This window comes from Ambystoma mexicanum, chromosome 1p (assembly GCF_040938575.1).
Source record: "Ambystoma mexicanum isolate Mex_15411 chromosome 1p, UKY_AmexF1_1, whole genome shotgun sequence".
NCBI lineage: Eukaryota > Metazoa > Chordata > Amphibia > Caudata > Ambystomatidae > Ambystoma > Ambystoma mexicanum.
This window is the reverse complement of record NC_090921.1, coordinates 343,223,551-343,237,100: the sequence shown is the minus strand read 5'-3', so window position 1 is coordinate 343,237,100 and position 13,550 is coordinate 343,223,551. Positions and strand designations below refer to the sequence as shown.

General features: G+C 44.2%; 1 protein-coding gene across 5 annotated transcripts in view; it reads right to left on the bottom strand.

Annotated features, from left to right (window-relative positions):
* Window positions 1-13,550, bottom strand: part of CELF5 (CUGBP Elav-like family member 5) — a 473,699-nt gene that overhangs the window by 69,390 nt on the left and 390,759 nt on the right. For all 5 annotated transcript variants that reach the window (XM_069648428.1, XM_069648437.1, XM_069648412.1 and 2 more), the window contains one exon: window positions 3,445-3,589. In XM_069648428.1, the coding sequence (XP_069504529.1) occupies window positions 3,445-3,589 (145 nt within the window). The remainder of the gene's footprint in view (window positions 1-3,444; window positions 3,590-13,550) is intronic.

Below are 13,550 nucleotides of genomic sequence, written 5' to 3'. Positions count from 1 at the left end.
ACAGTAACAAACTCAGCGGGAACACCACGTACCTGCCCTGGTGGTCATCCCTAGAGCGGCTTACTGGGCGATCCCACATTTTATCAATATCGATTGGAAAGGGGAGTCAGGGACACTCGGGCGCGGGTCCTCGTTCTCTCCACTGTTCGCTGAGCCAGGGGTCCATGCATACGGATTTCTGTTTCCAGGTGAAAGAGCAAGCATGTCGCTTGGCTAAATCCTCAAAGGTACAGGATTGGGATTGGGAAGGGGCTGGGGGGGGGTGGGTTTGGAGCCCCAATTTCCTCTTCTGTCTCTCTGTATTGGGGTATGAGAGAGGGGGCATATTAGGAAGGGGCTGATTTTATGGAGCTCCTCGCGTGCAGGAGGGTGGGGGTGTGGCTTTTGAGCTGGGCTTTATTTTCAGACGATAATAAGGTTCTGTTTATGTTATAACGTATCTCTGTCAAGGTGAGGGCTGTCCTAGACCATCCTAATGAGGACCTGGCGTATTCACGTGGCATAGCAGGAGTGAGCTATGAAGCACCCATTGGAAGCTAGAGAGTCAAATGTTCCTGTTAAAAAAAGCAGCTAGCAAACTATTGGAACCTACTCAAAACATATCCCCAGGAGTAGGTATGGCATTGGACACAGAGGCGAAAAGAGGCCTGAGCTAGGCACTGATGAACAAAAAAGATGGCGCTAGGGACCCAACGCTGCCCAACAGTCTCACACCTCTAGCTCAGGTTCCGCGCTTATGAAATGTGAGGGCAGCTGCCCTGGGTAGTGCACAGTGGAACAGGACTAGAGGGCCCATGCAGACAGGGCTAGGAGGTTCAGTACACAGTAAGAACAAAAGCGCTTGAAGGCAAGGGAGGGAACAAGGGAAAATGCAATGACATTCTTACAGGCCATGAACAGTAAGGATGTGAAATTAACTATCCTACTCAGCCTGACAACATTTCAGAGCAAGAGCTAAGACATAGATAAGACATGGTAATACCCTTAGCTAGTACCACCTTTTGCTGATTTCTCCGTGCATCATCCGATTTGTACATACGACATAGCAGGCATATATTCCGCTGTTCCTATATTAAGTAGTAAGTAAACACGCACACACCTTACAGCACCTTACACCTTACCTTTGGTTCTCCAGATGTTTTGGACCACAATTCCCATAATATCTGGCTAGTCACTATGTTGGTTAAGAATGATGGGAGTTGTAGTCCAAAACATCTGGAGCGCCAAAGATTGCAGACCCCTGCCTTACAGTATGAGTCCAGCATTTTTGAAATTCTTTCTAATCAAATGTTTGGATGTAACTCTATTGAGAGAACCTGGTTGGCCCATGCAAGTAGTTCATGACACTGTCCCAAATAAATATCATGTTTACCGAGCCGAAGACGGCGCCCCTACACCGTGAGAAGCACTCCTGCTCACACTTGGCCTACTGCAATCGCTAGCTAAGGATGTGGGCACATAACTTTTCAAAACTTAAAACGATTAAGAAATACATCCAATTATTATTCAAGGACAAGGGTGTTTGTTCCCCCCCTCCCCAACTTTTGTGGCACGCCATTTTGTCCCACTGATTTGGCAGGGGGCCCTTTAATGTAGATGTAATTCCCCCCAAGATTTTCAGCAAAGTTACTCCACTGGTGACTGGAGTGATTCTTCGGGTCTGCTGGTACCAAGCTACACAGGGATGCACACTTCTGTGTCACTAACCTTTGACCCAGTCCATACGCACAGCTACGACAGGAGAGCTGCTTCATCGAAGAAGTATTCTGACCACAATTCTGGGCAGGCAAGAACTCTGATTTGAGAGTTGAAGTGCCGCAAGGCAACCACTCAAGAAATCCTGCCGCTGGCTCTGCCGCTAATGGTGCATAGTCACTAGGACAACAGGTTGCTGGGAAAGCCCATAAATGGCACAATTAACCTGGCAGGATCGTCCTATTTAGTGGCAAGCTAGAGGGCCACCCTCTGGAAAACACCCTGAGGGAGGATTCACGCAATAGACCTTTGGAGGCTGTATTTCTCCTGCCAAGATGCCCTTGCTTGGCAGAAGAAAGGTTTCCGGGGCGCTGAGACAGAATGCCTCTAGATGTATTGCGATATCCTGCCATATTGCATGGCGGTGGGAGTCGTGCTTGCTTTTGAGAAACAGTGCTTGAAAGTGCCTTGAATCAGAGCCTGTCAGTGCTGTGCCCAGTCTCCAAAGGACATGGCCAGGAGGATTCAAAAGGGCCTGTCCAGGGTTATTTGGGGGTGGGGGGAAGTACAACAGGATAGATCCCTGTAATTAAGAGAAGTGATCAAAAAAGAAATGGGTCAGGACAGAGTACAACTCTGTTGGCTCCAGACAAGTGTTACCCGGTACTCTGATCTGGCAGCAGAGTCTGAATAGATGAAATAGCAGCAAGAAACTTCAAAAGTCAAATCTGCAAAAGTGGGTTACTTCTGGAAAATAATTCTCTGGACGTTCAGTGCATTTATCTTTTTCAACTTTGTACCTGAAATGCATTTTATCAATCACCACTGAAAGACCTGGAAGAGAGAACGTTGCTTTGCTGGAGGACAACCCTGGAGAGTCAATTGCTGACCAATCTCTCCCCAGCCCTTCACTCATTCTCAGACCCTCTAGTAGAAACCTAATGCTATTGCAGGCATTTCTTAAAGAGTTTCCTCCTTTTAACTTTTGACTGTTTTTAGTATATCTATTGGTATTTTGTTAAAACTATGCTTAATATCTTTTGACGTGCATTAATTTAATTATAAAACATTTAAGTTTATTTTCTAGCCTGATTTCTCGGCTTTTCATCACAGAACTATTTAGTGGTAGCTAGTAATACTTTGTAATTGTTCTTATAAATCCCTTGGGTTAAGACCTAGTGACATTGCTTCTAACTGTACTGGATTTAGATTGTTTGATGTCTGAATTCCCCTAGCATCTCTGGCATAATTAGAGCCTGAGCTCAGCCTCCGCTACCTAAATGTGAGCCACTGGTATATCAGCAAGACCCTTAGCCTGCCTCTATTTGGGAATAGCTGACTGGGTGCATCACAGCGAACATAGAGAACGTTAAGCCTCTTTCCGCTGTCTATCTTGACTATCCCAGGTCTTTCTTTACTCATGGTGATGATGTAAACAAGGACATGAGGAGTGTAGATAGGACTGGAGGCCTGATCTTCTAGGAACATCTATGTGTCATTGTTTAGTCTAACAATTCACCCAATGCATGTACCATCGACCCAAAGCAAACATACACAATGCACTAACACCCTGCAATGAAGGCAGCCCCAGGTCCTCCTTATTTACCACCCAATAAATGACTAACATAAACAGCTCGATAGCCTCTCATCCACAATACAGGCACCCCTTCCCCCCACACACGTTTCTTTCTCAGTCTCTTTCTCAGTCTCTTTCTCAGTCTCCTCCACTGTCATGTATGAGGTACTGACCGGAAGCTGGCGTTATCGAGGTGGCAGGAAGTCCATTCAAGCTGACTGCTCCAATCTGCTGAATGTGGCAGGGGGGAAAGGCCACACCAGGACTCAGGTAGCTTCCGTGCGAGGTGGAAAGGACTGTTGTCTGCTGCTGCATCAACTAGGAGAAAGGGATACACATCTATCAATACAGGTAGTGCTATGTTTGCTTTCCCTCATCCTGTTTTAGCTGCTCCCCTCAATCAGGAAAATGCACACTGATCAGGCACACAGTGGGGGGTAAACTCCTTGCCTTATGGAGGAACAGGTGGGGGATGCTGCTACATTCAAAAGAGTGTGTGAGGCAAGGTGACAAATGGTATGCAATGTTTCCCTGTGGTTAATGTGTTTAATGCTATATCACTGGAGTAAGTATCATGTGCAATAGAGTTTTTATTGTGATCAAACGTATAGGACTGTTTCAGGCAAAAACTTTTTTTTTTTACAGTGATACTCAGCAAGAGGTGATCTTTAATTTGATAATTTAAGGAGAAATGCTCAACATGTTTCGGTCAATTATTTTTGGTTAATTAAACTGTCTTCAGGATCAACACACTGCTGCAGATGAGAATAACAAAAAGACAACCGTAAGTGTTGACTCTTCTAAGCAAATGTTCTCAGCAACTAAATAAAAAGAATGCCACATAGATTCATGCACTTTATGTTTTCTTATTTGCAATACCCAATTATTACAAGGTATAGTGGGTAGCCAGGCTGAAGGGTGACCTCACCCTTTACAAGTGATAGTAAAGGTATTCAATACAGAACAACCAAAATGCAACCCTTCAGCCTGGATACCCACAACCAATTGTTTTGCGATTTAATGTTCGCATTTTGGTTGTTCTGTATTGAATACCTTTACTATCACTTGTCACTATAGGTGGTGGGCACAGATGAGTTGGAAAGCACCATTGTGTTGTATTTCTGTATACTTTTAAACTCAGTTGCTATTTCAGTCTCATTAAGGACTTATGAAAGATTAAGAACTGTTTACTCTTAATGCAACGTACCTTTTTCTCAAAAAAAGATTGTTAACGCATGATTTTGAAATGCAGCAATAACTGACAGCTAAATAAAATTTAAGCTGCCCCCTCTATGGTTATTTTTTGTCTGAACTTCCTCAAACTCTAGGAGTACTAATACATCTAAAGCGATTTTGTATGTATGCGACATGATAGAATAAGCTAAGGCCTACTGAAGTTAATGAGTAGACCCCAGAATTCTAGACGTCAGAGCAAACCCCCTTTTTGAAACAGGCAAATTAATAGACATTAGGTTAGCAGAAAAGTTGGGCTACCACTACAGGAAAATCAAAGATCAGAGGGAGTACAATTTGAAGATAGATCCCCGTTGACGTCAGGCCCTATCACGCAACCGACACAATCGTTACAAATGGTATGTACATCCGGACATTAGAAGGAGATTACTTTTGATCTGATAGCTGCTCCTTAGTTTGGCCTCATTTGCCGGATGCCCTGGTTAGTGAAGCACAATCCCGTGATCAACTGAGCTAAACAAGAAGTGTCCTTTGAATCCCAATGGTGTAAGGGGCATGCCCAGGATCTGATGTGCCTTGCCACATTCTTGAAGGAGGGTGCTCAGGTACAGCAATTTATAGGGGCTGTGGAGACAGTTCTTCCTCCCCAGTACAGAATGTATGCAGAGGTGTTTGAAAAGGGGCGGGCTAAGAGGTTGCCTCTTCATCAAGTATATGACTGTGTAATAGAATTGGAACCAGGTGCTAGATTGCCCTATAGTCGAATGTAGGCTCTCGCTGAGGCAGATAACCAACACTTGAAGGAATATATAGATGATATGCTAGAGAGAGGTTTTATATGGCATTCCACCATACTAGTATTGTCCCCTCTATTTTGTGTGCCAAATAAAGAGGGTACGCTCAGGACATATATCGATTATCATGCCCTGAACAAGGTGACGATCAAAAATCAGTTTCCTTTGCCATTGATCACACTCCTCCTCAATCAAGTCAAATCAGCAGTTGTCTACACAGAGTTGGATTTACTTGGGGAGTACCATTTAATCAGAGTCAAGGCAGGAGATGAGTGGAAAACAGCCTTCAGAACAAAGTGTGGACTTTTTGAATACTTAGTTATACCATTTGGTGTGTGTAATGCTCCCGCTGCTTTCCAGCATTTCATGCAGGAAGTTTTAATGGATTACATTGATGTCTTCATCATTGTGTACACAGATGCCATTTTGATTTACTCAGAATCAAAGGAACAGCATGTGGGGCATATAAAAGCAGTATTGCAGAGGTTACATGAATACCAGCTTCATGCTAAACTGGAGAAATGTGTATTCAACATGGAGAGGGTGGAGTTCTTGGGATTTATTCTAACACCAGTAGGCATCATTATGGATAGTAAGAAGGTGAAGACAGTAACAGGTTGGCCTTCACCCCAGTGTGTGAAAGACATACAGTCCTTTTTAGTATTTGCCAATTCTTATAGGAGATTTATCAGTAATTTCTCTCACATTGTGACACCCATTACACAGTTGCTCAGAAAGTCAGCACAATTTATTTGGGATGAAGGGGCAGAAAGAGCATTTCAGGAATTCAAGAAGGCGTTTACAAGCACACCTGTGTTGAGACACCTGGTCCTAGAGAGACCTTTTTAGGTGGAAAAGGAAGCATTCAACTGGGCATTGTGGGTGGTGTTGTCCCAGAAGGATGAGGAGGGCATATGACATCCAGTGGCATATTACTCTCAAAAACTCACTAGGTGCAATCACAATTACTCCACCATGGACAAAGAACTGTTGGTTATTAGAGCTGCATTTTTGGAATGGAGATATCATTTGTTGGGCGCTAGACATCAAGTGACAGACCATAAGAATGTAGAATACTTTAATATAGCTCAGACCCTAAGCCCTAGACAACTAAGATGGTCTCAGTATTTTAATAGGTTTGACTTTGTGCTGACATACCACCCAGGAAGGAAAAAGGGGAAGGTGGATACGGTGTCCAGTCTACAACATTTAGAACATGTGGTTCCAAAGGTGAAGCCTCTCAGAACTCCTGGAAAGATCATTGGGGCAGTTACTGAGGACCTATTAGGACAAGTGTGCAAGAGTATTGGGAGGAATGAATTAATGGTCTGGGTGACTTGTCACACTTCCCGGACAGTTTGGGAGGGTCTTCCATACCATTTAGGATGGTTGCATTTACCCACTAAGGAACGGCAGGAGAAGGCTCTGTATTGGTGTCACAAATCCCCTTTGGCTGTGCATTCTGGGGAGCAAAAGACCAAGTGTAAGTTGGAAAAATATTTTTGGTGGCCAGAAATGAAGAAAGATATACACATGCACATTCAGGAATGTGAGACTTGTATGCAGTGTAAGGCAGATCACTCCAAGAAAATGGGATTTCTGCAGCCCTTGCCCACACCCATGAGTCCACGGACTCATGTTTCTATGGATTTCATAACAGACCTTCCAAAAGATAACAAACATGATACCATTCGGGTTGTGATAGACTATTTCTCCAAGCAGGCTCACTTCCTTTAACGTGTTGGGGTTCCTAGTGCCAGTCAGTTGGTGGACGGTTCTTGCAGCATATTATAAGGTTGCACAGTTTGCCAAAGAGTAGTGTATACAATAGAGGACCACAATTCCCTTCTAGGTTTTGGCTTGCCTTTTGCAGAATGTTAGGAACCATTTGTGCGCTCTCTACCAGCTACCATCCTCAAACGGATAGGCAGACAGAAAGGGTTATCCAGACTATGGAACAGTATATTCAGTGCTATTTAGGGGACGGTATGTCATATTGGGTGCAAGCTTTACTTCTAATGAGTGCCTTTATGGGTATGAACAGAACATGATACTGGAAATATTGGCTGAATCAGCTTGGATTCCCACCCTTGAAGAGAAAAAACAGTTGCTTCTTGACATTAGGTGAAAGGCACCACACAATTTAGAGAAAGCTAAGGCCGCCTACAGGGCTCAGGCAGATAGGAAACGGCAAAGTGCGCCTAGGTATAAGGTGGGGGACAGAGTGTGGTTATCCACCCGGAATCTACAACTGGTGGGACCATGCAAATTTGCATCCCGGTTTATTGGGCCATATGAGATTGAAAAATGTGTGTCACAGACAGCGTTGCGTTTACGGTTATCCAAGAATTTGAAGATACATCCGCTTTTCTATGTGTCTTTGCTTAAACCACTGCATTTTTTTTACCAATATATTCTTTTGACTCTACGTCTGTTTAGTGCATGTGCAGCAACTGCTACATGTAGTTGTTTTATACTGCTTATCTCGTTTCTACTTATGAAATGGCATATTTCTGGGTACTCAGTTACAGAGACTGCATGGCGGAGCATGTAGTTGCAAAACACGCTCTCAAATCAGAGTGTGTGAGGTTAAAACACATTACCAAGCCAGTGTGGGCAAAGTTAGGTGAAGGACTCATTGGTTGCAACATGTTATGTATTTGTTTTGTCTCCTCATGTCACACATTGCCTGTCAGGCCATGAGCCATGTGAATCATGTGGGGGAGATTCCCCAGTTGTATGTTCCATTATGCTTGTTCATTTAATGTTGCTCACTATCGTCTGCTTATCATGTTTTGTACTTAGACTAGCTGTTGTTGGTTACTCAGGTTGAACGGTGAATGAATGTTAATCTTTGAATACATGTTCATGACTCCATCTATGAATACATGTTTTGATGTCAAGGAAATGTTCAGGGGAGATTACTAGTGCAAGTTTGTGTTTCATACAAGTTATGCAACAAACAGGTGAGATCAGGTCACAGGAATATGTGTTACATGGTATCAACCTGCTCTTTTTCCTAATTTCCCCTCTACACATCCAATCCTCCTACCCTAACCCTCTTTCCAGTTTCCAAAACTCCCCCTTCCTATCCACAACCTCTTCCTAATCCCTCTTTCCCCCATTGGCTGCCACGTGATTACCTGTACCCCCAACATCAGGGACCCGTGCCAACCACGGTGGGAGGGTCGATCCAATTCAGCTTCTGTGGTTCGGGAGAGGGTGTCGATGCTCTCCCTCATATTGTCTTGACACAATGATTCTGATGGATACCAATGGATTCTCGTGAAAGCGCTATTAAAGCAGGGTTTACTTTCAGTGACATTGTCCGACACGTGTTTCATGCCTTTTGTTATTCTCAAGGCCATGAATAATGTTTGCAGGAAGTAACTTCCTTTGGATATTAATGTACATTGATAAGTATCAACAATACAGAACGTGGGGACAACGGGGTACTTTGATTCTTTCAATTCCTCAGAACAATATATCACATTGATGAAAGAATCACTTTTAAAGGCTCGTATTTCAATCACTCTTGCCCTATAAAAAGAACTGTGCTCACCCTTTTGAAATATCAAGATTATCCCCAGTGATATGTGATGTGCTGCCTATCTATAAAAGTGGATAGAAAAGAAGAAACTAATCCTCACCGTAATGTGTCACTATTTAGCCAAACTGTAATTACTAAACTAAACCTACATTATTAAAAAAAAGAATATAAAAACATTCAGAAAACCTTTTTTTTCAAACAAGGAACAGAAAGGAATCTCCATTCTTTATTCTATCTTCCTCTATGTCCCTAAAAAAAATAGAAATGTGGTTAGAAAATGATTATGTATTGAGAGGTTGTTTGCTAGACAACACTACCGAGGAGCTGATTTCCTGAGGGTATCTCTAAAATTATGAGATATCCCTATTCTTATATAGTGTCGACCGGTTTCAGTGACATCAAATTATTAGATCTCCTTCTTTAGGACTGGTTATGACCATGACTATTGGAGCATTTTAATTCCTATGAATAGTGTTTATGATAAGTATCATCACCTTATAACTGTGGGATCCGCAGTTACATCTAGAATTGTGGAGCTGGTGGTCCGTGAGGTGCCAAGAAAAGCGTCTGAAGATGCAGTGGTGATCCACCATGCAGGATTGTGAGCATGCCTTAGTGCATTAATGGAATCAAAACTGTCTCTGGATTGGGATTTTTTGGGGCTCCCTTACCAAAATGAAGCAGATGTGGACAAAGAAGCTGACAATGTACTTCATTCCCACAACGTCTTGGATTTCCTAATGTGCACACCGACACACATATATGTATGCATGCCTACACACAAATACACACACACACATCATGCTCATATAGATGGAGACTCACCGAACACACAGAAAACACGCACATTGGCAGAAAAACAAACATACTCCACATAGACTAATACACAGTTACACAGATACACATACATATGCAGACAATAACATACGACGCCCATGCACACACACACACAGATCCTCACGTACAATGCAATGCATACATCAAAAAGAAGCACAAACAGAGAGTGTGCCTGCCACGAACCTCCACCTCCCAAACACACACAAAGACATAGACACGCACATGAAGACTAATCTCACACACTGTGGGCTGCAGAACCATGGTAGTCTATTTTTAGCACCCTCAGACTGCTGTGGCTAGCCTTGCTCGTGCTCTGGGCCTTTCACCTTCCAAGCCACACTTCGGGCTTTCTAGGTCACGCCACAGAAGTGAGAGGGGTGTTGTGTTCTACACATTACTGTCCCCAGAGGGCACCCTACACGTGGGCAATCTCCCCTCCCCCACACTCCTGTAAACCCGTGCATCAGTGGCGGCCCTTCAGGGAGGGAAATTAAGCTACAATGTGATATCAGAGTTTGGAGGGCTACAATATTATGAATATACAAGCACAATCATTGTACTAGAAACATAAGAGAAACAACGGGTGAAATACACAAAAGCAAAATAAATGAATCCTGGAAAGCAAAGAATTGATCACTGGTTCCTGATTCCGCGAGCTACCCTAAATCACGTGGGTAAGCCCAGACGTGGGTCCCACGCTCGATGTTGCAGGGGTGCCAAGCTGCACATCACACACATGTCAGGAGTCCAGCATGGGATGCCTTATGCAGGAAGGTGCAAGGCTCCTTTGCATAGGTCTTTCCTAGTTCTGTATAGGAAACAATGCACTGAAAACGATAGCATGGAAGGTGGCACAGATGAATTCTCAGTGGTCATGATTGATTTAATGATTTCTGTATATGACATCTGATTTATTCATGGAGGACCAGAACACATCTACCAATACAACAAAGCACTTTCTGCATTTGGATGTGGGCTCTAACAAAGCTAGGCTGGCTATAAAACCATTAACCATTACCGCCATTCGGTCCCGCAGACGTACCACGAGTTTACACGTGGAGGTAAGGCGGTGTTAATCCCTATGTTTGGAGTCCATTGGATTCACTGCGAGCAGTCATGCAGATGAGGCCAATCGGGTTTTTTATTTAGGTGAAGGAGAGGATTCACCTCCAGCAATGTGCCGGGGTTAGTCCGCCTCTTCGCCTCTTATTTCAGAATTCAGTGGTGTGCTAAAGTGGCAGCTCTTTCGCTACGGTCTTTACATTTCTTTATGGCCTCATTGTCTTTCATCTCTTGTCTCTTTTTATCTTCCCTCTTGTTCTCAGTCTCTATTTCTATGATCAGTTCCTGCCTCGTGTGCTCAATCACAAGTTTGTTCTTTTTGTTTGCCTGCTCCACTCTACTGGAATGCACTCCCACACTTTCTTCGTTCTATCACCTCCTACGGTCTATTTCAAACTACTAAGAGCCATCTCCTTCAGTCCTGATGTAGATCTTGGTGATGTTATATATTTTGTAAACTTGATTTTATTGTATTATAAGTGTGTTCTGTACAGTGCTTTGGAGAAAAGTGCGATATAAATGTCAAATAAATACAAATGGAAATACTGCCATTTTGCTGCAATTCTTCGCACACTGCAAAACTCGTCATGTGGGCCTATGTGATGATGCACAACGAGAACTTGCACAACGTCTATGTGATAAAGATTTTCAAAAGCCATGACACCCCTTTCCACATTTTGTTTCCTCCTTCGAGTTAGCCAAGGATGACTGTGGTCTCTCTTTTGTATCACCTACTAGACTGAACTGATTGACTATAAGCAGTAGTTGTGTAGAAAAAGAAGGCTCTACAGAGAGTCTGTGAGATCCATGCACTGCACATATCAGAAGGAAGCACAAAGGCGAACTCTTTCAGCCTTCCCTACAAAACGAGTGTGAATTCCATCCCGAAATAAGGGTGCCGGTAGCAACGTACCAGCACGCTTTCCGGACTGCCATACTACGAGAATGCCAGTTGGGGCATGGTTCCCCCGGCAGGCCTGACCTGCCGGACTTTTAGGCCCGACTTGCATGTCTCTCACTGAAGCACCGGTACCCACATTCCCATGGAGTCCTATATGACTCTATGGGAATGGGGATTTACCGTTCCGCCACCACTTGTGATCAGTGTTACGTGTTGATGGCAACCTGCCGACAGAACTGGCGGGTAACTGCCAACCTCTTAATGAGTCCGGCACTAATGTCACCATTCTATCCATGTCACTGGTCCCCCAATTAGAATCCCTCTTGCTATAAAAAATCTAACAGTTCTTACCCCAACAGAGACCAAAGGAGGCCCTGGAGTATGTACCCACAGCATTCTATTATTATGCTGTTATGCCAGCGGAGGTCCTTTTCTTTAATGAATTCATTTAGCCACTCTGGTTGCACTTCCTCAGTCCTGGACATTGGTTGGAGTCATCCATCTATGGTCTGAAAATGGTTGCTTTCCAGATGTTTCGGATTATGACTCTAATGATCTCTCACCATTGGCTGTGCCGCTAGGGTTAATGGGACTTGTAGACCAAAACATCAGGCGAGTCAAAGGTTGCAGACATCTGTACTATAAGAACAATAATTATGTCCAAACATAGTGCTTAGTATCCTTCCTTGAACCGCCACAAAAACTGTTTAACAGACTAGTCCTCAACAGCCTGATTCATCAGCGCTGCCTAAGAAAAATGTTTTTCCCATATTCGGCGAAGATGGATTTGTTGAATCCATCTTTGCCGATTACGAGTAGCTGAACCTGTGAGGCCGACTGTCCCGTACAGTGAACACAGAATCGGCAAAGGTATAGTACACTTTCTATATTCAGCATTCACTGCATGGGGCTGGGAAGTTGAGTGAGGTATGGCAAAGAGTAGCAGGTAAGGAGATTAGGGAGAGGGGGGATTGGAGGATGAGAGGGTTAGGAGGTATTGAGTGAGTTAGAGGGCCTGGGGGGGTGGAGTGGGTAAGTGCGGTCAGAGTAAATCAGGCAGATGGGTCTCAGGACGGGTTGCACGGAGGCAGACCCCCCTCATTCAGTGTACAGAAGGAAGTGAGGTGGGGGAGAAAGGTGCATATGGGGTTGAGACCACCCGTTAGCAAGGAGAGAAGGGGCAGGAGGTTGGAGGATCACATTTTATGGATTTGGGCAGGTGGGCACGCGGGAGAGGAATTTGGGGATTGGGTTTTTTTAAGGTGGTGGATTTAACTAGATGTGAGCTGGTCGAATCACATAGAACCAGAAAAATATCTTGCTAATGGCCTAGGTTGTTGCTGGTGTGTGGTGTGAGAAACCTAAGCGTATTCTCCCATTTCTCCCCCCCTTTTTACCTATCACCATACCCAGTTCTTCCCATCTCAGCCAAGACATATAAAGGAGTATACATACCCTCCGAGAACTACCTGTCCCACAATGCCTCACATACTGACAAATGGAAGGGAATGCTGGGAAATGGGAGGAAAGTACCCAGGCCTGAAATTTGAGATCCCCCCTTTCACCTACTCAAGCCATAACCCTCTCTTCTTTAGTCAGGGGTCAGTTACGTTCATACCCCATATGCCCCTCCCCAATCACTGGGACGAAGAAGAACAAGCAAAGAGCAAAGGCAGATTTTGCATAGGGATCAACAGAGAACAGCTTCCTATGGAGGAAAACTTCCATGTTGTCACCTTAATGAAGTCAGACAAAGGGCCTCATCACGAGTTTGGCGGTAGCCCTTAAATCTGGCGGTAGCGCTGTTATCGCCGGATTTAAGGGTCCGCCAAATAACGGCTTCGGCTGATTTCCCCCCAGCTCTGAGCCGGGGGGAAATCTGCCAAGATTGTGCTGATTTTCGGCACTTTTACTGCCGGCGGGAAATCCGCTGGCAGTAAA